This window comes from Echeneis naucrates, chromosome 24 (genome assembly GCF_900963305.1).
Source record: "Echeneis naucrates chromosome 24, fEcheNa1.1, whole genome shotgun sequence".
Taxonomy (NCBI): Eukaryota; Metazoa; Chordata; class Actinopteri; order Carangiformes; family Echeneidae; genus Echeneis; species Echeneis naucrates.
This window is the reverse complement of record NC_042534.1, coordinates 9,610,435-9,634,342: the sequence shown is the minus strand read 5'-3', so window position 1 is coordinate 9,634,342 and position 23,908 is coordinate 9,610,435. Positions and strand designations below refer to the sequence as shown.

General features: G+C 39.5%; 3 protein-coding genes across 8 annotated transcripts in view; 2 read left to right on the top strand and 1 right to left on the bottom strand.

Annotated features, from left to right (window-relative positions):
- Positions 1-6,083, top strand: part of sgk1 (serum/glucocorticoid regulated kinase 1) — a 30,368-nt gene extending 24,285 nt beyond the window's left edge. For 2 of the 4 annotated variants that reach the window (XM_029496262.1, XM_029496264.1), the window contains 9 exons: positions 1,695-1,770; positions 1,969-2,044; positions 2,190-2,378; positions 2,470-2,601; positions 3,374-3,610; positions 3,704-3,799; positions 3,953-4,108; positions 4,211-4,300; positions 4,498-6,083. In XM_029496262.1, coding sequence (XP_029352122.1) covers positions 1,695-1,770; positions 1,969-2,044; positions 2,190-2,378; positions 2,470-2,601; positions 3,374-3,610; positions 3,704-3,799; positions 3,953-4,108; positions 4,211-4,300; positions 4,498-4,665 — 1,220 coding nt within the window. In that variant the 3' untranslated portion in view covers positions 4,666-6,083. Of the gene's footprint in view, positions 1-1,428; positions 1,580-1,694; positions 1,771-1,968; positions 2,045-2,189; positions 2,379-2,469; positions 2,602-3,373; positions 3,611-3,703; positions 3,800-3,952; positions 4,109-4,210; positions 4,301-4,497 lie in introns of those variants that run through there. The other 2 variants (XM_029496263.1, XM_029496265.1) reach the window with 2 other exon arrangements.
- A 3,748-nt stretch (positions 6,084-9,831) lies between these two features.
- On the top strand, positions 9,832-19,302 carry slc2a12 (solute carrier family 2 member 12). Its single transcript, XM_029496797.1, has 6 exons — positions 9,832-9,948; positions 10,969-11,086; positions 14,505-15,800; positions 16,518-16,640; positions 17,162-17,294; positions 17,408-19,302. The coding sequence occupies exons 2-6, from the start codon at positions 10,993-10,995 to the stop codon at positions 17,499-17,501; spliced, it is 1,740 nt and encodes a 579-aa protein (XP_029352657.1). The 5' UTR covers positions 9,832-9,948; positions 10,969-10,992; the 3' UTR covers positions 17,502-19,302.
- Positions 18,460-22,946, bottom strand: tbpl1 (TBP-like 1). Of its 3 annotated transcripts, none has more exons than XM_029496799.1 (8): positions 22,862-22,946; positions 22,086-22,206; positions 21,592-21,837; positions 21,369-21,451; positions 20,998-21,061; positions 20,563-20,666; positions 19,975-20,069; positions 18,460-19,783 (listed from the first exon to the last, which is right to left on the bottom strand). In XM_029496799.1, exons 3-8 carry the CDS (start codon positions 21,724-21,726, stop codon positions 19,701-19,703), a joined length of 564 nt encoding a protein of 187 aa, XP_029352659.1. In that variant the 5' UTR covers positions 21,727-21,837; positions 22,086-22,206; positions 22,862-22,946; the 3' UTR covers positions 18,460-19,700. The 3 variants fall into 3 exon arrangements, with proteins under 3 accessions (XP_029352659.1, XP_029352658.1, XP_029352660.1); XM_029496798.1 differs by having other exon boundaries at positions 22,098-22,206; XM_029496800.1 differs by lacking the exon at positions 22,862-22,946 and having other exon boundaries at positions 22,002-22,112.
- Positions 22,947-23,908: the final 962 nt, after the last annotated feature.

Genomic DNA, 23,908 nt, shown 5'->3' with positions numbered 1-23,908 from the left:
GGTTATCTATGGAAATCCCTCCCAGGCAGTTACTCTGCTAAAAGTGCCAGAGAAAGCTTGGCAGCTTTAGTTTGCAACTTGTTGAGCCGTAGAGCGGCAGGCAGCCACAATGAGAGCTCCCTCAGACCTGAAAGGTTTGTTTGTTTCTCATGGAAAGCAAATCTGACGCGGCTGTTTGTTTATAGAGTCGATTTTGACAAGAGTTACCAAAAAAAATTAATAAAATGCTATGTTCTGTATTTACAGAATTTGGTCATTCACTTTACTGTACAGCTGTGTGCTTATATTGTTTTGGTTTTTTGTTTGTTTGTTTGTTTGTTTGTTTGTTTCCCCATTAAGGGTTACTTTATTTTGGACTTCCTTCTTCCATTTAACTCAAGTTTAACAAATGTTTCACTCTTATTTCCATTGGATTTGGCCTTCACAGTTGTTATCCCCTTCCCGGGTGAAGTCACCACTCATTCCTCTGAGGGGTGTTGGTAAATGAACCAGGTGCCTTACATAACCGTGCCCTACTGAGCCGGTCTGGTCTCGCGCGTGCCAGCGGCCAAAACGCGGCGCAGGGGGCATTATTTTTAATTCCCCCAGACAGAGATAAATGTATTTGAACATCACATTGAAGTCTTCTGGCTGTAACACACTGCGGAGCTGAGCTCTCGCTCTCTCTCTATTTTTTTTCCCAGAGTGATCTGAGCAGAGATTCTCAGTCTGTACTTTTCCACTACCGGCGGCTTTTCTTGGCACCGGGCCTCCCTCCGGCTCCGGCTCGGGCTCAGGCTCTCCCTCTCCTCTTTTGTACAACCTGCGTCACTTCCAACCATTTTAATTGAGAAGCAGCCAAACGGTTAAGCCGATCGGCTCAGTTAGGAGACTATCAGATTATTTGTACGGGACCTACTTGCAGACTCCTGCGGGGTCTGGTGGGAGCATGGAGCCACAGTGATAGCAACAAACAATCCAGGTTCATGGATTAGACAATTTCATGCAGTTTCATTCCGTGTGCATAGTTTGTGTGAGCCCCGGGAATAATAAATGCCACCATATGTTGTTCGGTGGGGCACAGCTGGATGTCATTATCCTATAAGATGTGTGTTTCTGCAGCTGGAATTTGGATGTGTCGGTTGTAATTTCAGACACGTGTTATTAACATGTTGACTCGGGTTAAGTAGAACTGCTATGATGTTGTAGAACTTGTACAACAAAACCTAGCGGTACATTTCCCTCCCCCTCGGTTTTTGACGTAACCCCATTTTCAGGTGCGGTTATGGCAGAGAGCGCAAAGGCCTCTGATTGGTCGAAAACAGGATCGGTCCACCCCCTTGTGGCCTGTGTGCGTGAAAGAAATGTTTGCAGGGGTTCACGCCCACTGCCCGCATGGTGGTGGTGGTGGTGGGGGGGGGGGGGGGGGGGGCAGCTGCTCCTCCTCCTCCTGGCCTGTTATAAAACAAGGGCCAGCGGTCAGCTGGTAACATTTTGGCTTTGGAGAGCTGATGAGCGCACATCATGACTATCAAAACAGAGACAGGGCAGCCGGCTCTAACTTTCTCCAAATCCAAAGGGCCAATGGCTTTAGTCACCGGTATGGAGTTAGAACTGCATATTCTAAGATGATTCTACCTTACATGGATGGACTTGAACTTTTCTGTTTTATATTAACCAACATTTTATTTTTATTTTTTTCTTTTGCATTGCAGCTTTTATGAAACAGAGGAGGATGGAACTGAACGACTTCATTCAGAGGCTTGCCACAAACTCCTACACCTGCAAGCAGTGAGTATCATCTGACTCATGTTATTGTTCTGCATCCACTGGTAGACCAAACACTGGGAAACACAAGCAGATACGTCCCCTGGCAACATTTTGTGATTTCCTGAGCAGCTAATTCACATAAAAATAATAATAATTGAGGATCATTTCTTTCCTGGAAGATGTGTTAAGCTTCATTTGTTTGTTTGTTTTATTTTTTAGTCCTGAGGTTCAGTCTATTCTGAACTTGAGTCCTCCTCAGGATGCCGAACTCATGAACGCAAACCCCTCTCCTCCTGTAAGTATGCTTTCATTGTTAATTATGTTTGTGTTTCCTTTGTTTACACTTTGACTTATCCGAAGATGCACAAACATTTGCTCTTGTTTACATTTTGGAGCTGTATTATAGACCTAACTCCCTCATCCTTTCCCTTCCCTCACAGCCCAGTCCATCCCAACAGATCAACCTTGGTCCATCCTCTAACCCTTCAGCCAAACCCAGCGACTTCCACTTCCTCAAGGTGATCGGCAAGGGCAGCTTTGGCAAGGTCCTGTTGGCACGCCACCGCGCAGACGACCAGTTCTACGCAGTTAAAGTCTTACAGAAAAAGGCAATTCTCAAGAAGAAAGAGGTAAATGCACCTGCATGCAGCCACTCAACCAGAAACGCACACTCAGTTGAACTCAAACAGCATGCCTCACTCCTGTTCTTTTTGTTCTCAGGAGAAACACATCATGTCAGAGAGGAATGTGCTGCTGAAGAATGTCAAACACCCGTTCTTGGTGGGCCTGCACTATTCTTTCCAAACAGCAGACAAGCTCTACTTCATCCTGGACTACATCAATGGAGGAGAGGTGAGTCACTGGCTGAACAGCTGCCAGAAAAGCAAGAAGAGAGATGAAAGAGGAGAAGCTGTGCTATTTAAAGAAATGGCTGATTGAACGGGGAAAGGGAAAAACCAAAGGTGGATGTAACAGAAAGCAAAAGGGTGGACCTGACCTGTAGATTATCAGACTAATGAACAGACATAAAGATGCGGCAGAGACAGACAAGAGGGGATATCCTGTCATGAGAAACAGAATAGAGGTTGTCGCTCTCTAAATTTTTTTTCACTAGAGGAAACACCTCTCAGGAAATCATGGGATGGGTTGAGACCGCAGGAGAGACTCAGGGGGGCCAAAATTAGCAGTGCCATTCAGCCTCAGTGTGTCTAATTGAGCTAATTTCCTGTGATTGTTAGACGAGAAAAGACGGTGCTGATTAAATATGGGCCTTATCAGGAAACAGGACACATTTACTCTCCTTCTCCTCTTTCTCTTTTTTTTTTTTTTTTTCTCTCCGTCCTACTGGCCTCTCACTCCGCATCTGACCCTCAAATCATTTGTTCTCCCTTGTCAAACTTTTTAACCTTCCGGCCTCTTCATTTCCTCCCATCCAGCTTCCTTTCTGTCTCCATGTGTCCATTTATTGTTGGTCTTTCTTGTTCTAATTTCCTATCTTTGCACTTGTCTGTTTGTCCCTGCAGTTTCAAAGCCTTTGCAGATCTACCAAATTAGAAATTATGAATAACCGTTGGTCTCCTGTTTTTGTTTCCCCCCCCCCCCCCCCCCCCCCCCCTTCTTCCAGTTGTTCTACCACCTACAGAGAGAGCGCTGCTTCCTTGAGCCCAGAGCCAGGTTCTACGCTGCAGAGATCGCCAGCGCTCTGGGCTACCTCCACTCCCTCAACATTGTCTACAGAGACCTGAAGCCGGAGAACATCCTGCTGGACTCACAGGGACACATCATTCTCACAGATTTTGGGCTGTGCAAGGAGAACATCGAGCCCAATGGGACCACGTCGACCTTCTGTGGCACACCAGAGGTAAGGTTGAATTCTCATGTGATGCTGACCCCTACTGTTTCTCTGTGTTGACAGCACTTCTCACCACTTCTCCCTGTCTCTGCCTCTCCACAGTATTTAGCTCCTGAGGTGCTACACAAGCAGCCGTATGATAGGACAGTAGACTGGTGGTGCTTAGGAGCTGTTCTCTATGAGATGCTCTATGGCCTGGTGAGTGACATCCATACTATATTATTTTATAGTTCCTATATTTACGCCCACCTTCAACATATCCCTATATCCCTGTATGATTTTAAGATGATGCAATCAGTTTTCATCATGTGGATTTATTGATACTAACAATATCATTTTGTCCCACCTCAGCCTCCGTTCTACAGCCGTAACACAGCAGAGATGTATGACAACATCTTGAACAAGCCACTGCAGCTGAAACCCAACATTTCAAACGCAGCCAGACACTTGCTGGAGGGCCTGCTTCAGAAGGACCGGACCAAGAGGCTGGGCTGCACAGAAGACTTTGTAAGTTTCTGATTATTTGATTCCATGTGTGTGTCCACATGTTTGTTTTGATATTACTTTTGTCAAAGTACATCCATTAATTATTTCTTTGGTCTTTTTCAGATTGAAATTAAGAACCACATATTCTTCTCCCCAATCAACTGGGATGACCTCAATGCCAAGAAGATCACCCCTCCCTTCAACCCCAATGTGGTATGTTCCATTTCCATCCTCAAATAACAGCTTATGGTGCCAGATTTGGGATTTTCTGCATCGTAGCCCACCTCCTTTTTTCAGCTCCCAGTATTTGTTGCATGGTGTGAATTAAAATCTTTCCAATTATGGCTTGATATTTTACAGCCAGACTAATCCCATGTTGTCTCCCTCCCTTTACTCCTTTCTGCTTCCAGACAGGACCCAATGACCTGCGGCACTTTGATCCAGAGTTCACAGATGAGCCGGTGCCCAGCTCCATTGGTTGCTCCCCGGACAGTGCACTAGTCACAGCCAGCATCAAGGAGGCAGCAGAGGCCTTTGTGGGCTTCTCTTATGCCCCTTCTATGGACTCTTACCTATAGGAGTTTAACACAGACACTCCGTGGACACATGTTTAGACCTACAGGACAAATGGCATGTCCATGGATCTGCATCTTGACCCCCACCCTACATTTCCCATCAGGTTGATGGATATTTTCAAGCCAAACCCTGCAACCGCTCTGCATCTACAAAAATATATACATCTGCACTCTCCATAACCTCACCAACTCTTGAATGCATTTAAGAAGACTCCCTACAAGAGGATGTCTGACGTAACAACCGATTCATTGGGGTTGCAATCCTCCACCTGAACCCTACCAACGCACAAATCTTTCAACTGTCTACAGCAGACACAAACCAAGTCATTTCTTCAAGCCTTGGATTTCTCATCTTTTGTCCTGATAGTGGTGGTCCTTTGCACACAGCTCAGGCAGCTTAAAAGACCCCCCCCACCCCCACCCCAGCCCACCCCTACCGCAGCAAATGACAAGCACACACATACACAAATTCTCGAAAGAGGAAGACTGGGTCATATCGTACCAGCCCTAAAAAGGAATTCTTTCTTCATCCATGTAGCAACACTTCTCTCCTTTGAGATTCCTATCAACCACCCATGGGGACCTGCCTGTTGAGTCTGAATGAGTAGTAGCTCAGAGATGACATTCATTTTGATTTTTTAGTTTCTTCTCATTTTCTCATAGCATGTTTGAAAAGGGAGACATTTGAAACTGAATGTTACAGAGGGGGACATTTTTATTTCTCTCAAAGGTGCCTTTACTTTCTTCCCTCCATCAGAACTCATTTCTTTTTGGTATTTCTGTCTCAAATCTTAATGTCATTCTATTGTTATTTTTTTCATTTAAGTTACCAGAGAGGAACGATGTAGCACTAAAAGTTATACAGCTCCTCTGTCTTTAACACAAGAGATGTAGGAACTCAACTGATGTTTCATATCATCATTTGCACATTAAACAATAATGGTAATGCTGAGAGAGAGCGAGAGAGTGAGAAAGAGAAAGTAAGAGCACTGCTGCTAGGTGAGAAAGAGTAACGTATTCAGAGGTGTTTGTGTAATTCTGCTTGCCCTCTTCTGTCCCCCTCATAGTCTTCCATTCACCTCACAACAATGTAATGGCAGCCTGCGACAGGCTGACTACATGGAAACTGAACATTCCATTTTAATATTGCTGTAATGCAGTTTGATGGTATTTAAGTTTGTTTGTATATTTGGAGTTATGTGTACTAGTTTTAATGTATATTGAACAAGAATTGACTAAAGGTATGCCTAAATAAATAAATATATTTATACATATACATATATATGTGTATATATATATATATACATATATATATGTATATGTATATGTAACAATTCATGTTAAATGTACTGTAAATTGTAAAATTGTTTAAGATTTATGTGACCATGTTTGGTTTGCAATAAAAGTTTAACTTTATTACACATTAAGACCTGTTAAAGGTTTCATTTTATTGATTTTGTTTTTTATTTGATTTTAGCCTTAAATATGCAGGATATTTATTTATTAGATAATGTCTTGACTAAAAAAATGTGAAGAATGAGCATCAAATGGTAAACATCTACCAGTCCTGGTTGAAGAGGCCCTGAGCTAATGCCCTCTGCCACATTAGTGTCACATGGACTTTAACCACCCTTTCATGCGTCAGCAGCCTTACGCAACAATATTGGTGACGTCTGTGTGTGTGTGTGTGTGTGAGTGCGTATCGACGGCTGTCTTCATGAACAGGTTATTGGCTGGACTGAGTACTCCAGGTCAAAGAAATATTAATGATGCAAATGGTGTCTTCGGTAAAGTTACAGAAGGGTGTTGTGTTAAGCCCTGCAAAATTCAAGGTTCAGGGTAGTGTCTCTCAGGTCCAGGGGGTGACCTCCGACCTCCAGGATTTACATCATAAAAGGACCTTAGTGAAACTGTTCTGATGGGAACCCATAAAAGATTCTATGGACTCTTCCAGCTAACCTGAGCAGTTGGCAAATTAAGTAAATCTAAATCCAATAAAACAGCCACAGAATATCTTTGCACTGAACTAGGGAAAGGGAAGGGAAAGGTTCATGGATGGTACCAGTACCTCTCAGAATTAGACATTTCTAATAGCAATTTAAAATAATGAACCACCTACACAGCCTGAATGTTTCCTCTATTTCAGATCACTGCTCCCCGCTGAACACATTATATCTGTGCCTTGTTATTAATGAAAATCCTAATTGCTGTCAGTAGTTTTTACCTTTTTCTTTGTTATTGTTGCCCATCTTCATCTCTGAAAAGGGGAAACTAATTAAAGAATATAGAAAAGTAACATAAAATATAATACTGTTTTGATAAATCCTATAGACAGAGGCGTAATCAATATATATATATATATAATACTACAGAAGAAGTGTGGGATATTTTGGAAATCCTCTGTTTAAAATCATTCTCCATTAGTTTGTACTTTTGTTGTCTTTAAGAATTTGCACATATGTTTTTGAAATAATTTCAAAATTTACATTTTAATTTAAAAACTGCAGAAAAGCTGTATGATTGAAGGAAAAATTAACAGAAAAATATACATTCAGGACTAATTCAAAGTTGTTGAAGTCTCTTTATTACTTGGTGGACTGAAGCGCCATCTGCTGCTTGAATAATAATAATAAAAAAAAAAAGAAAACCTGGGGCACTGGTGAGCTATTCAAAAATGTGTTACCCAAACATCACAGCCATGTTACCAAGTTTGGAGTGCATCGAGTGTATTGAGCTTATACAGTTTATAGTTTTAGACTGTGACTCGGTTGTTCAGGCCTGTGTTGGGCATAACTTGAGCATGGTCAGTAACTTCACAGCCGTATCTATAAGGGCAGTATGATCGTTGATGATTTTGTGTTATTCTGTTTTCAATCACTGAAGTTTGATATATGCTGACCACACTTTTGCAGAAGAATGGGAGTCATTTATGATATTAGTAATTACTTTTTTCAAGCTCTTTTGTTGGCTGCTTCAATGGCCTGAATGCTGCTGTTTGACAAATCCAGATACTGACATGTCATTCTGGTTTTAGAATGGAAACTAATAACTATTGTATCAAATCTAAAATCCATTTTCAAGAAATGAAAACAGAAGTTACTCAACCAAATGACAATTTCAATGTGAACCATAATGCATTTTTTTTTTATTATTATTAGCTAATTATTGCATATTTCACAGGTTTGGTATCTAAACCAGGTGTTGCTTAATTAACTTGAATGAGTGAAAATACGCTCAGGATGTGCTGATTTGTACCACAAGAGGTCAGGAGTGCACAGTTTTTATGACTATAGCCTGAGCCCAGCTATTTATCATCTGGTGATGAAGAGCATGAGGATAATAACTTTCTGATAGTAAAAGTAACAGAAGACCCTTCAAACTGTCACATTAGAACAAATTTGTGTTGAGAGAATTGCAGTAGACAATAGTTAACACACTTTTCTTCATGCGTACATTTTCTCAAACAGAGCACACATCAGCTTCAGTGTTTTTTTTTTTTTTTTGGTTGATTATTGACTATCTTGAAATGTCAGTACTTAACGTGTGTTTTCATTAGCATTTATATTGTTTCAATTTGGGATTTTTACTTGCTTAGCAAACCAGTTAGACTGGATTGATGGGCCACAGGTAGTGTCAGTTTTGTGAAGAGCAATTTGTCATGCAAAGGTGGTGGAGGTGTTCCTGTTAAGTAGGTTACCTAAACAGTAAAAGTTTTAATGCATGATTATTTTAGAATTCGAGTGCACGCTAACCTTTAACCTCCAAAAATGACCATAAAGTTGACTCAACACCTCTATAAAATGTTTCAACACATACTGAACACCAGAACTATTGAGAAGGAGGATTTATTGCAGGACTGTTGTGTTAGACTTTATTAGTTTTAGTTAGGTGTCCCAGTGTGCATTGTGTCCCAAAGTGTTTTTTAACACGAAAGGTCGGAATCGTTCCAGTTCTCCACCTTTAAATCTGTCATGACTATTACCGAGTGGTTACAACTGATTCTTTAGTTTGTTGACATTTTCAATAACATTTTTGTGTGCCTCAATTTCACCAGTGCATATTTAAAATGAACAAAGTCCAACATAACACACATCACAAAAATCTCATTGCACCAACACATCGGTAATATATTGATTAGGCCTGTGTGGTACAGAATATATACCGTCTGCTGCATCATGAATACCGATCATTTGAAACTTTGAAGACACTGATAATACCAAACTAATGCTAAAGTTACTGCGGCTTTAGCCTTTAGACTATTGGTGACTATTGATTATTCTGCTGATGTTTTCTTGAAAGTAAACTGGTGAATAAAACTTTCCTTTACTCTTCATTGATTAAGACAGGGTTTGTCAGATTAGGCCACCATTGAACAAATGACTGTCCCACACAGAATTGAAAGCTCAAAGGTGTGTAGTTTGTGTCGCCGGAGTTGTTTGTGATTCTGAACTTATAGAGCTGTGACAATGCTTTCTAATCATACATGGAAACCACGTAGATAAGCCATCAATGGCCATACTGACTTGGCAAACACCAGTGTCCAATAAGTGGGCCATTCTAAGTTATCTCTGTTACTGAGGCATTGCATAACACACGTGCACACACACGCATTTGGCAAACTTAACTGAGTGTGAAATGGCAGTGGTCCAAAACAGGTCAAATTTTGACTTCCATATGGCAACATCTAAACAGGTCCGAGTTTTTAGGGGAATATTAGGGCACAATCTGTCATATATGACTCAGCAGGGGCAGGTGTGATAGCTCAGCGTTCATAGAAACAGGCCATGGGAACAGAGAATAACAGCATGCGGCCTCTTCATTTGTTTTCACATGTGGCACAAGCCAACCAGCACTATTGATACAGGTGTGTTTTATTGCTGGTCAACTTAAAATGATAATCAAACTTTAAATTCAGGAGGATGCAGCATATAAACCAGCAAAGAGAGAGATCTCTTGGCTTTGTGTTGCAACAAACAAATATAACTCTGCAAGAATGCATTTTCTGTTATTGTGTATTTTTCAGTATTTGATACCTGATAGCCACGTTTGGACCAATAGGAATTCGCGTTTCTGAAGCCGACCGTTTGTTTCCCATTGGTGGGCCGGGCAGATGTGGGTGGGGTTTAAACAGCCGCCGGAACAAAACAAGCTTGAGGGCGCACGTGAGCCGACTCGAGCGAAAGAGAAGTGAAGTTGTTCTGCGTGAGACACAAACAAACGAATGGACCGACAAACACAGCTGTGAAACAAACAAACAAACAAACGAAGCAAACAAAACAGAAACAGGTAGGAGCCGTGTCACCTCGTACAGCTGTCACTACAGAGTTTGAATGTGGCACAACAAGCTGGGCTGGTATGTTAATATGTGACTCAGTGGAAGTGAGGTGTCGTGTTGTGTCGTGCTGTTTTCTTCCTTCCTTCAATTTTTATTTGTCTGTTTTTGTTGGGCTTCTTACGTTGGTGAAGGGAAGAACGGAGTTTGGTGGATGTCAGTGTTTTCTAGATTAAATGATCTTGCAACATCTCAGCTGAAGAAGCTGCAAGTCACAGAAGTCACAGAAATTAAAAAAAAAATAAATAAATAGGAAGAAGACTAAAATATGAACCTTAAAGATGCAACTGCAGATATAGTCAGGCTCCTAATACATGTAATTGGGCTAAACAGAATAGGGAGTAACAGCAAAAGTGCATCAGAAACTCAGCAGGTATCGATACTAAGCAGCAACAGCAAAGATAAAACAAACAAACAAAAAAAAAAAAAAAAACAACCAATGCTTTCTTGGCAAGTACTTCCAATTTCACTCAGCATCTTAGTATAACAACTAGTTGCAAGTGACAGTGGTGAGATTCAGAGAACTGGGTATCTATGACATAATTTTCATTAGGGGCCTTACTTGACACTTCAAGGAGTGAGTGTCTAGGCAAGGTCAAACTCTGGACTGTCTAGAGACACAAAAAGGGGGGATTTGGTCTGGTGATGTATTTTTAAACTTTCTTTTCCCCATAATGGTTTGTGCTGTCCTTTAAACAATTTGGTTAGACTTGCCATCAGATAATTTTTTTTAAACCAAAATCTTCCCAGTTTTGACATTTTTATTTAGACAGAGTTGCTGTCTTGGTGCTTGTGTGAAGATAAGTCTTAGTCCTGTTTGATTAGATTGAAAAAATTGCAGTGATAAGATAGCACTTGCATCTTAAGATATTGATTGACTGATTTTCATTCTGATCAAATCCAAAGAACGGTGAAAGAACTGTGAAGTTTTATTTTCCGGGCTCAATGTGTGATTGCGTATTTGCCTTTTGTAGGTCTACTGTTTGTGAGGGTTGGCAATGGACCCTGACAGTGAGATCAAGGAGATGCCCTCTTACCTCCGAGGAAACCAGTTATCCGAGGCCCAGAAACCCACCACACCCAGAAACCCAGGTACACACAGATATCAGTAAGATTAATGTATTTATGTAACAGGTTTTTTTTTTTTTTGTTTGCTTTTTTGGATACTCTATACATCCTAAGGTGTGCTACTGTAATGAGAAGGTATTATCTTAACTTAATTTAAAATTTGTATGGCCTGATTCCAACTGGTTTAAAAATTCTTGCCATAAGTGGTATAAACCTGAGATTTTTACTTTGAAACTAATTAATCATGCACAGAATTTCTTTGTTATTTGACTTCACCGAAGCTGTTATTGATCGGTTCAGTTAACCTTTCGTCTCTGGCTACAATCACATTCATGTGGAATTATTACATTATCAGACTCATGAATAAGGCATAATAATATGTGAGCTGCTGTTAATCATTTGGTATTAATTAATCTTTGTTTAATTCAAATGTTGCTTTAATTTTGTTATGTGTTTATTTTGTGTAGTAAAGTTCCCCAAAATTTATTAGATGGTCTCTTTTAAAAGCAGAGTCGATACGGGAAAGGTCTAAAAAAAAAAAAAAAACACTAAACAATTCCAAGGATTATTAAAATGTATTTGTTACTTCAGCTCCTGTTACTGATGGTATTTTGTAAAAATCAGGGGTCAGATCTGATCATTAAATTCAGAATAACTGCGGTACACCTAAGGTTATCTCACTCACATCAAATCCTGCTTCATAGTATGGGCCTCTGCTTCCTACATTGATGTAGTTTCTTTATTTGAAAATGTCGTATTTTCTGTTACTTTGTTTAACTCTTTAAAGTCATGAACCCAAAACCGGTTTATGATTGCTTTAATGCTGGTTTGCTGATCACGCCGACCTGGTGGCAAAAGAACAAAAATGTGAAACACGCTGATTACAGAACACCTGTTCAACACTTTCTGACAACTTGCATTTGAATGTACTATACTAAATATAAATTCTTGCTGATAGTTGTAATTGCACGACATTATCTTGTGCAATAGAAAAAAAGGCTTGGCTTGGACAGTTATCAGAAAAAGGTTATTTCTGGCTCTGCTGTTCATTGCTACTGAATGTAGTACAAGCCATGGTACATCAATTTGTAAGATAGACCAGCGATTGCTTGCAAAAAAGTACTTAGCCACGTTACAGAGACGTATTGCCAAATCTATTAAGAATTTTGTAGTACAAAAAAAGCAGTGATGTGTAATTACAGTCTCGGGTTACCCTCCACATAATTCAACTCAATCCAATTCAACTTTATTTATGCCAGAGGGGCAAGTATATTACAGAACACATATAAACGCAAACACTATGGCTAAAGTCATCACGTTTTATGCATTGATTATGTCTTTACGTAACATTAACTGAAGCTTGTGACCTGTATCTACCTGATTTCCTGTATTGTCCTGCGATTGGTTGATTAGAAAACTGCATGAATAAGGGTGTACAGAAGGTTTGGGCCAAAATTCAATAATATATCGTGATATATCACAGTATGTGGCTCTATGATATCAATTCCAGAGTCTGCTCTGCTACCAAATCTGACTGACATTGCACTACAGTGCTTCCTGTATACCTGATGATACTTATTGGCAACATCGTCATCTACTAAATCTATCTACTATAAAAAAATAAATGAAACAAAAACAGACCAAAATTGGTTCACTTTTGTAACTTTGGAGTCCTTCGATCAAGTGAGGTTCAACATAGCCTATTACAATTGTCACTGTATTATTTAGTTTTTGCGTAAAATTTAACAAACACTTTATAATCACTAAATTATGCAAAGATAATTTTCAGATCAAATCAAATCAGATCCAACTAATCTTTCCAAAACCAGTATGCTAGTTACAGCTAGTTGATGAGGTAGTGAAACCACATAAAAAGGAACTGAGGCCAAATCCCAGCAATGGTTTTATGTATGTGAATTAAACTTTGTACATGGGCTCAGTCCCCATCAGGAGGTAGCTCAAATTGCAATGCAACAGTTAAGGTAAATAACTTAACAATACCCTGCAGTTTGCAGCTGTGACTCTGTTCCTCTGGCATGTCACACCATCAAAATGAATTAAAAAAGGAAAAGAAAAATGCTGTCTATGTTATGTAATATATTGTGATATGCATAAGTAGGTTCAAATAGTAACGAGTATTAAAGAGTTGTTGACCCCAATTTCCTGACTGCTTGTGTTGATATGAAATATAAAGTATATAATATTTTATAATAATGCTTTTGTATCTGTGTCTGTATGCTGAGCTCATCAATGTTCTGTTTGTTCCCTCACTATCTTGCTCTAATGATAATGATTATTTTGTTAGCCCACAGTGATATGTGCACATATCACTGTGGGCTGTGGGCTGTGGACAATGCACTTAGGCAATGCACTTCTTACACACACACACATATTCAATAACTTACAAGATTCCCTCAGTAGTCCTCCCATGAACTAATGACCTCCAGTTTCACACAGTCAGCACTGCTAATGCAACTTCATGGTTGGGGGGGCCTATGGAAAGAAAAGCTGTTGGGTAACATTTATTTCATAATGCAAATATTTACTGATGCCACGTGACCTTATATTCCTTATATCATGCTTTTGACAGTAGTTACTCAGTCCTCCATTCCTTTCTGCCTTATTATATAAATTTTCTCTTATTGGGGAAGAGGAAGTCCATATGTACTACAGTTCTGTCCTTTGATAATTTAATGCTGACACTTGTGGTCTTCATTCAAAGCCACCTGGGTGTTGCATGCCCTAACACAGAATGCAGTCGGCTTCTAATCTCATCCTTCTGTAATTCTATTTTTTTCTGTGCCCTAGTTGCTTTAGGCTGTTGGCAATTAATTGAACCAATTAAATAAGGTACATCTGGCATTTAATACATGCTGGCACATTTATTTATTAATTATTTACTGCTTGATTAATTGTAAACAAGACCACAATACTTACCACTAGAGAGAACAGCAACTTATCTTGTTAACCCCACTCTAGGGAGGTCATAGCATAGGGTCAAGTAGGGTCAATGTAATGACCCTTCTCAATCTGAACATATCAGTGTCTTGCCTTTCAAAAACGGCATCAGATGTTTGCTGACATAAGGGTCTCAGCAGGATATTTGAGCATGACACTGCATAACCAAGAATATTCTTCTGTTTAGTTTTTTATTATTATTATTATTATTATTATTATTATTATTATTCTCACTCAACTTTGAAAAATCGCTTTTTTTTTTTTTTTTTTTTTTTTTTTTATTTTTATTCAACTGGTATTTAGGGCTACTGGAAGGCCTGACTATTTTAACCAATTGAAAGACACTTGTAAACTTGTTTTTGTTGGCTCTCAAAGGGAAACCTTGGCAAAAAGTGTAAATCCTTGAGGTTGGACATTGGGATCATTCCTTTTTTGGGCAGCAGAAATTTTTTCTCTGACTCTGTGTTTCTGTCCTTCTCTCCAGGTTGTAGTTGGTTGGTGGTAGTAGCAGCTGTGGCAGCCTCTCTGAGTGGCCTGATGCTAGGTTATGAGTTAGGCCTGACCTCTGGGGTCCTGCTGCAGTTGCGTGGTGTTCTCTCCCTCTCCTGTCGACAACAGGAACTACTGGTCAGCTCCCACCTGCTTGGCGCCCTTCTCATCTGCTTCGCTGGAGGTCCCATTCTGGATCGTTATGGCCGCCGCTGTTCTCTGTTTCTGAGCGCCCTCCTGGTAGTTGCAGGGACCATTGTGCTCATTGCTTTGACGTCTCTCGTTACACTGACACTGGGTCGAATGATAGTCGGCATGGGAACGGCACTGTCGGGGACAGCAGCATGCCTGTACATTGCAGAAATTTCACCAAGGGAGAGGAGGGGTCTGCTGGTGACGTTATACGAGCTGATGTTGGTTGTCGGTGTTATGCTGGGATTCAGCTGCAATTACGCCTTTGCAACTCTGTCCCATGGCTGGGCATACACATTTGGACTCGTGATCCCCCCAGCGCTACTGCAAATAGGTGCACTCATGTTCCTCCCACTCAGTCCACGCTTCCTGGTCTCTCAGGGTAAAGTGGAGGAGGCCAAACAAGTGCTGGCCAGGATGAGAGGTGGAGTCACGGAGCATGTAGAGCAGGAGCTCAGGGACATCCAGGCTGGAATAAAAGTGGAATCAGAGCACAGTTTCTGGGAATTGTTCAGTGCCAAATCTAACCTGCGTTCCCGATTGCTAACAGGTGTAGTTTTAGTTTTCCTGCAGCAGGCTACTGGTCAGCCGAACATCATCTCCTACGCTTCGCCACTTTTGCGCAGTGTAGGCTTCAACAGTGATTCTGCAGCGACCTTGGCATCCACTGGGTTTGGAGTGGTCAAAGTAGTTGGCACCATCCCTGCTGTGTTGCTCGTGGACCGTGTGGGAACCAAGAGCTTTTTGTGCGTGGGTGCTGTCACAATGGGAATCTCCCTAGTTGTGCTCGGCACTCTGACGCTACAAAGCCACACTCACCTCACCAGCCTGTGTAACAGTCATGATACACTGAATGAGACACACATGCTGTTGGATTTAAAAAATACCTCTACAGACTTGGACGACAATGAAATTTTTTCAACTGCCGTCCCCAGCCATTGGATTGATGAGGTGACACAAAGGATTAACTGGGAGGATGAGTGGATTAGTCAGTCAGGAGGAGGAAGGACCCCTGTAGAAGTCCCTTTCTCATTGAAGTGGGCCTCATTGATCACTTTGCTGGTGTTTGTTGCAGCTTTCTCCTTTAGCCTTGGACCAAGTAAGCACCAAGTTACTCAGACTCATGCCCACTTCACAGTTATAGCCATGTATCCACATGAATTTATCTTAAAGTATATCTGTTGCAGGCCTAAACCTGTAGGCTATAGCCAATACTTAACAAAAAAGCTTAAACACAAATTTGAATTAAAAACAAGAGAGCAGCAGTCTGTCTACACAAGTGATCCTGGCTCCTGGGGGAGTGATACTGCTGATGAGTATGATGACTTTTTGTCACAAATGAGCACCATTGTTCATTGTGTTTACTCAGCCCTTTATGTAAATCCACTGTTTACTACAGATGTAATATTAGGTCATTTAGGCATCTTTTCTATAATTTTATCAAGGAATTTGCTTACTTTGAAAACATTTTCAACTATGTTTAAAATAATTCAACATTAGTAAAGAACAATGTGTACAGTTAATCTGTTTTCATCCTAATATCTAGGAACACTTCATCATATTGACTTACATTATTGAAGTGATGTAATGCGAATGTAACTGCACCGCTGCCTTCACAATAATCTCACACTGTGTGTCATAAATGTGTAAAGCATTGAACAACAAATGTGTGTCAATAATATGTAAAGCTTCGAAGCAGCCACCTTTTCTACAAATCACCATAAAAACAAATACTCAAAAAAATTTACAAAGTGATTACATACCATGTTATTTCAATTTGTACTTTTTTAACCTCCGTCCCTTCTTATGTTTGCAGTGGTTTATGTGGTTCTCAGTGAAATCTTTCCCATGGGAGTCAGAGGCAGGGCCGTGTCTGTGGTGTCAGCTTTCAACTGGGCCACAAACCTCCTCATCTCTATGACCTTCCTCTCATTTACTGGTGTGTGTATGGATGTCTGTGTATTTTATTTATCAGATTGATGGGTGTGTCAGGACCACAAGGTGACTGGAAATCGAAGGAAATCAGTTGTTGATCGGTTGATCAAAAGTTATTGTTCTGCAAACAATAACTTCAAATGAACAATTATTTTAGCAAAGATAGTCGGGTTTGTTTTATGTTTTGTTTTTTTGTTTGTTTCCTTTTTCCCTTTCGTACGCATTTTCCTTTCTTCTCCAGGAAACAGAGGGTTAAATTTATACAACTATGTTGTTTATAACAAAAGAACTTGTCTGGTTATCTTTCAAGGAAAAAAAAAGTTTTTCTGCTACTACACTGTCACTATACTGTAGGATTAACTAGTAAATTATTATTATTATTATTTAAATATTTGACATTTGATTTGCTTTTGACATTAGAGTTTAGTAGCAACTATAAGGCAAAGCATAGGTTTACAAGTCATGATTTGTTGTTTATTCTTGTCTCTCTTGAACATTCAAAGTTCTTTGCTGTTCTCTTTTTAGAAATGTTTGGAGTTCCTACTGTGATGTTCTGCTACGCTGCCATGAGCTTTATTCTGCTGATATTTGTCATCCTCTGTGTCCCTGAGACCAAAGGTCGCACACTGGAGGAGATATCAAAAGAACTGGCCAAGAAGTGAGTGTCAGCTGACGTGTGACTTGAATGTTATCAGTTTATCTTCTAAACTACTTTGGAAAAAATAATCAATCTTTTTTTCTGCTGTCTGTCCTTTCCTTTTACTCTACTAGGAAGCATTTTGAGGGGAATCTCTGTAGGCAGGTTCCGCCCCAGGAGAGTCTGATCAGCAGTAGCACATCCACAGAGTTGCCAATAAACAGATGACTCCATTGCCATGCCACAACTGCACACCTCATCTGGAGGAGAGGGTTAAAGAAAGACATTGAAGTAACGCCGCACTGCTCAGAATTTGGGGTACGGCTCATCCTTTGTCTTGTCACTCACATTACAAAACAGATGTCTTCACTCAAGTATAGCTCAGGGTTCATGCATGCTTGTTTGGAAACATTGATAGATAAGAATGCAAATATAGATTATGTAAAATATACACTTGCTACATGCATCCATTTTACCTTTATTTAATGCAAAACAGTTCTACTGCAGAAGGGGTCAAATTCCATATTTGTTTCATGATTAAAATTTATCCCCTACCAGTCAGCAGAACAGAAAAGTCTTTTGGATGACTGTAGAAAGTGCTATCCTACAAAACGGAACACTAATCACCTCAAATGAAAGTAAATATTAACATCACTTGGTTCTTTTCTGAATTGTACATTCATTAATCTGACATTGCAGTATGTATATACTGCTTCCTGTGTAATATAACGTAATACGCCAATATACCCCAAACTATATTGGCTATATTGCAGAACTCTGTGTCCCCTCACTATTTTGTAGTCTTTGCTGTTTGGTTGCTGAATCCTTAAAAAAAGTAATCAGGGAAGGAAATTCTAAACCCATCAGGTCTAATGGTTATCTTTGATTAATAATTTATCAACTCGCACTCTAAATTCTTACACTGTATTGTAAGAAGAAATGTTTTTAGTTTGGAAGGAATGTCCAAATTGGTATGTTTCATAGGAAATAATGTCTGGGCCTTTTAACAAATGCATATTTTTAAATCTGTACTTTGATACTTATGAGTTTTTCATTTCATATGTAGAGATATACTTGTAAAGTCTGTCACATTGAAAATCTTACAAAGCCATTAAATATGGTACAATGCTGAAAGTGGAGCATAAAACTTAGAGTAACAAATTAAAAGGATGACAAAGTGTCTGGCCTTTTTTAAATCATTTAGTTTTATTATTTTATACAAAATACAAAATTCTGAACAAGTGTCACAAATCTTCAAATGACACTGGTTCTAATGGTATTCCATCTCACATAATGCAGTCAACATGTCAAAGATTTTGTCAACATCAGATGCATTTATTATATACATACATACATGTGTCACCAATGGAAGAAATACTAGCACGTGTCTGCAGTCTTGCTGACGTGATCTCGGTTTTTAGGTTTCATTTAAAAGCATTTCTTTTTGTTGTAATTTCAAACAATGCTAGCCAATCAAGGGATTATTTTTAAGACAGTTGCATGAGCCCAAAACATAATTCATTAATTTTGTTTGAATCTTGCTAGTGGCCTTATGTTGCCTTAAAAGCCCACTCACTGAGCGTATTGCCAATCATTTATGACATTAAGCTTGCTCTATACATTGTCCAAATCCTCAAGAAAAAACAGTTAAATATCTTGAGTAAAAAAAACAATTAGGAAGTTACAAGAAATGAAGACATAGAGTGAGGCCCATTATCATCCAACAACACAGTTATGGAACAAGTAAAAAGTGGAGTGACAACTGTAAAGGTCAATTCAGTGATGGATGCATATTGTGAGCAGATAGATCTATCAGCATTACGGCAGTCCAGATACAGTCTATGGTTCAAACGGCAGTTTTTTTCCTTTTTAGGCAAAAATGTATTACAAGAGATGTCTTATATTTTTGTTAACATCTCTACAAACAAACCAAGGACGGAGATTCTAACAGAGTTGAAAAAGGGACAACCTTTGGACTCTTCAAAATGATCACCACTGTTACACATTAAAATGGTTACGTTGTTGACAACTGGTCTTTCTGTGCCCATGCAAAAACACCCAGATCAATTGAAGAGCAAGAGCAAATAACTTGCCTCTGCAGTACAAGTCAGTTTTTGAGGAGCAGCTTCTGCCGAAAAATACCAAGTTTGGAAGACATCTGCATTTTTACACTGTTAAAATCACAAGAGCCACAGAATCCACAATGAAAAAAGAAATAACTGTGAGAGGGAGATTTTAAGACTCCTAGTAATGCTGTTGTGATCTTTTTAAAACCCAAACTTCTAAGTGAGATCTGGTCCATCAGTTATGTTAAATATACATTGTTGGTTCCTCGTAATTATAAAATTAGGCAAATAAATGTGCAGATCAGGTTCGTCCTTTGTCTTGCCATTTCTTTTGTAGATTTCTGCTGTCTACTTGTTTCAGTCATTTGTGGAGTGGTTTCTGACACTCAAAGAGTAGTGGGTAGACTTGCTCCACTGCTGTAGCCACATTCTGCACATTTGGTCCTACATGGGCGGGGATGGGGTGAGTGTATAAGAACAAATTTTTAGTCAAAATTCCTGGAGGGATTGGGTCACATACAAACAAAAGTGCACCACAACAATGTGACCTAAATACTTAAAGCTGGTGTGCCCTCTTGCTGTATGTAAAAAGGTGAAGTGAAATGAGTGTTTCCTTTGTGTACGTGGGTACGTACCTGTGACTGTGAGACTGCCAGTGGAGAACACTTGTATAGTGGCCTTAAGATTTTTGATCCTGTATGTAGCAGCAGGATGGAGCTCTGGTTCATAACTAACACACATGCACAAACAGATAAGTACAACAGATTTCATCAGACTTATCTATAATCCGGCACATACAGAGAGAGTTTTGAGACTGTTTATATTATGTCAGTGGTCATATATTGTCAAAGACTGACCCCACATTTTCCGTTTGCATTTTATTATTAAAATCACCACTAGAGGTCATCCAAATACTGAGTCACAGAAAGTACAAGCTTTGGCTTCATGTATTGAGGTCTCAAAACTTAACCTTAATTAGTGACAATGATGGGTTTTTATGATCTGTATTTTTGTCCTTTTAGGATCACTGTTTAAGTGAAAACTAATGAAACCGAATGAAGATTATGCACAGAAGATTCTGGTCTGAGAGGGGTAAAATCTAACAAAGGAATTAATGACTTCTTAACATCACTCAGCCTTTTTAGATTCGAATAGAGACAATGTTGGTAGTGATGGTTTTAACAATGTTGTGATAAAGGTTGTGGTGTAAAAGACTGCAGTACCTGGCAATGGGTCGGTTGTTCTTAGTGAAGTCAATGAGGTGGACAGCAAAGGGCATGGAGCACACTGCCAGCACATTCACAACTTTGAAGGCAGAAAACCTCACCTGAACAGACAAGAGTCACATGCAGACATTTACATGAAAGTATTAAGACATTCATACCTTCGCCTTAAATCGTAAGAAAGTCTCTTATTTAACTCATGGTCTTTGTTGCAAAGTCTAATAGTGATGCCTTCTGGTGAAGACATGAACTGCAAACAGCGCAAACAGACATGAACCGGAAAGCAGCTAAATCAGTCAATTAAGTGTCAAAGAATCATGTGTTGCACATGTTCCACTGTGTGTTTATGGATAAACTGTGTACTAAGTGTATGTGCTTTGCAAGACCCTCTTGATTGTTATTTTTAATTGTTATTTAATAGATAAATATATTCACCTTGAATCCTAGTTTTTGCAGACAACGTGCTAACCTGCGAGCACCCAGCTTCGCCTCATCCTCACTGAACAAAAGAGAAGAGGGAGAGTGAATCACAACTTAACAGCGGTACACACATGATTTAGCATGCAAGAAACATGAACATAAACAGTGAGTGGAAACCCTGAGAGTGGTGGTTAAAACAGTCATCACTGTGTTAATAAACCACGTATTAGCAGTATGACTTGTACTAAAAGTAATTAGTATTTGTAATGTCAGTATTGGACCTGTAAAATGTGATTATAATTGGGTTACTGATGGATCTCACCCAGTCAGCTTGAGATGACATTGCTGCACCCACATTTACTGTGACTTGTGCAGAGTGTGTTTACCTTGTGGCTCCAGTGCAGATGATTTTCCCTGAGGACCAGATTGAGGCTGTTATCATGGGTTTACGAAGTTTCATTAGGACTTTCTGAAAATGAGAGATTTCATTTTAACATGGCCCATTTTCCATTCATTACATAAGCATGAAGCTGTGATTATGAAGTCACCTTTTGAATATTAAAATCTGAGGGCCTCATCCCCTGGGTTTCCCTATTTTAGTGTCCTTACCCCTACTTCTGGCTTATAGATGACATTAGTTCCCTCTAAGGCGATAGTGCGTAAGTTGAGATGGCATCTGGTCCTGAACGTTGCCACCACATTGGTGACAATGATATCCAGTGCCTCATCATTGCTGGAATCCATGAGGAAGTGTGCAGTGGAGCAAGGGGACCACAGGGGCTTTTTCTTCACACCTTCATCATCAACACACCACCATCACCACCACTTCATGGACGGGCAGGGAGAAAAGATTCACTAAATGAGAAAAAGATGTATTAGCATTTTAAGAGTCTGAAATTCTGAAATGTATACATTTTTTTTCCCCCGATTGTTCAGTCAGTATTTTTTACACATAAGCAGAAACACTGTTCAGTATGTAGTTACCTACTTTTAATGATGCATTTTACAAGAAAAAATACCTATTTTGATCAGTGGCACTTGGACATGCAGTGAAACCAACCAGCACACAGACACACTCCCTGTGTGTGTTAGTTAAAGCGTACATATTGTTGCACCTGCAGAAAACCTTCAAATGCTCAGGTTGGGGTTCGTAGCATCAGTTCATCTGGTCCCCTCCTCTGGAAATGTTGGGAATGGGGCTCAACACATCGATCACACAGGCATCTGCAAAACATTAGGGGAATAGTTTTAACCTGGATTTATTTTTCAAACTACTCTTTGGCTAGTTTAGCCGTGTACTGATGCTAGCATTCCCGCTAGTGATGTTGCGTTAGCCTGATACATTAGCTGCTCTCTACCTATCGACAAATAACACATTCAAGGTGAAACTTGATGCATGTTTCAACGAAATACGTCAAGCCACTCGCGATTTCACCGTTCTTCCAGGTTTAATGTCTTTACAGCTGGTGCATTGTTCATACCAGTATTGTGCATTGCTGCGCAGTAACAATCGAGCCGCATTGTTGTGGGAAATGAGGCTAGCTAATCTCCCCAACTCAACAAGCTGGTTGTTGTTTTTTATCGGAAACTGTTACTTAACTGCGTGAACTCAGCTCATTTCCTTCGTGCTGGCTAAAACCAAAGAATAGCGACAGCTCACCACCGCTCAGCTAATGTTGTAAATAAAGGCTACCAGCTCGCTAGCAACAAAGAAAGGTGCAGAGGCGGTAATGAATGAAAAGTTGTTAGCTACGTTAGCTTAGCAGGCTTGCAGTCAACTGCTACACAGAGGACGAGCTAAGTTCGGCTGTTAGTAGGCAGAGCTAAAGTGTCCATTAAACATGTGTATCTGAAATGTTTGCTTTAATTCCTTGGCTACCTCTTCAGCCAGTTGACTTGCTGAAACACCAACACACAAAACAGCCAGTTCCCAGAAACATGAGCGGGCAAACCCCTTCCTCCGCCAAGCGAGCCACTTCCGCTTACAACTTTCAAAATAAACATTTTGACAAAGACCAGCGAAACTGCGATATTCCCTAAAAAATAACAACTTCCGGTGATAGTATGCTCACATCGACTTGATAAGACGGGCACATTTAAGGGAGTGATTGAATAATCGACCATATATATCATTTAAGATGATATTCTAAGAAAAAAAAAAGTAGAGTTAAGTATCACAAATCAAGGCTTTATGAAATGAATCAAATCCAGTAATTTTATGGAGACCTCTCTAGAGGAAAATTCAGTTCATCCCTCTATGTTTACTGTATAACGGTAGTCTTCTTTGGCAGCCCTTAACTTCATAAATTGCATTTTAACAGTGAGTTTGGTCAATTTAATTGCTTTCAGTATTAAAAGAGTTAGTGTGTTTTCAGTGCAAAAGCAGGCCCGTAAAGGGTATGCAATGGTTTTCGAAAAAGAACACCCACAATTCTGAAAATTGTCTCAAATCAGATATTTGAAATGAAAGTATTTGTACCAAAAATAGGATATTGGTAAAAACATAAAATTACAGTTCAATATTGTTTAATATTTGCTATCTTAAGTAAAAGGTAAACGTATTTGTAACTGCCTTGAACAATAAAGTGAATACTTGTGAAATATAAATGTCAGCATAAAAGCATTATATTTAATACATTTTTTTTATTCAGTTATCTATCAAAACGTAAGTTCTGCATTTGGTTAATTACCCCAAAACCAGTCATTTTATACTGTGTGAAACTCACAAGGGATGAGTGTTTGTGTCAAATGAACATTAAGTTTTTATGTCATTTTAATAGTAATCAACATTTGTGTGGACTTCTCAATGAAATTTTGTCACAAATGTTTTGAGACATGCAGTACACGCCGTGTCCTGCAGAATAAGCAAGTAAATTAATATTGAATTTATTATGAATGAAAAACGAAAAAATGTAATCCAAATAAA

Excerpts from the sequence above, each read along its gene's own strand:
- slc2a12 (XM_029496797.1), top strand. The coding sequence starts at position 10,993 with ATGGACCCTGACAGTGAGATCAAGGAGATGCCCTCTTACCTCCGAGGA. Across the intron at positions 15,801-16,517 it reads CTCCTTTAGCCTTGGACCAA|TGGTTTATGTGGTTCTCAGT; the intron begins GTAAGCACCAAG and ends TTATGTTTGCAG. Across the intron at positions 17,295-17,407 it reads TCAAAAGAACTGGCCAAGAA|GAAGCATTTTGAGGGGAATC; the intron begins GTGAGTGTCAGC and ends TTACTCTACTAG.
- tbpl1 (XM_029496799.1), bottom strand. The coding sequence starts at position 21,726 with ATGGATTCCAGCAATGATGAGGCACTGGATATCATTGTCACCAATGTG. Across the intron at positions 21,062-21,368 it reads ATCTGCACTGGAGCCACAAG|TGAGGATGAGGCGAAGCTGG; the intron begins GTAAACACACTC and ends TCTTTTGTTCAG. Across the intron at positions 20,667-20,997 it reads TGCAAAAACTAGGATTCAAG|GTGAGGTTTTCTGCCTTCAA; the intron begins GTGAATATATTT and ends TTGTCTGTTCAG.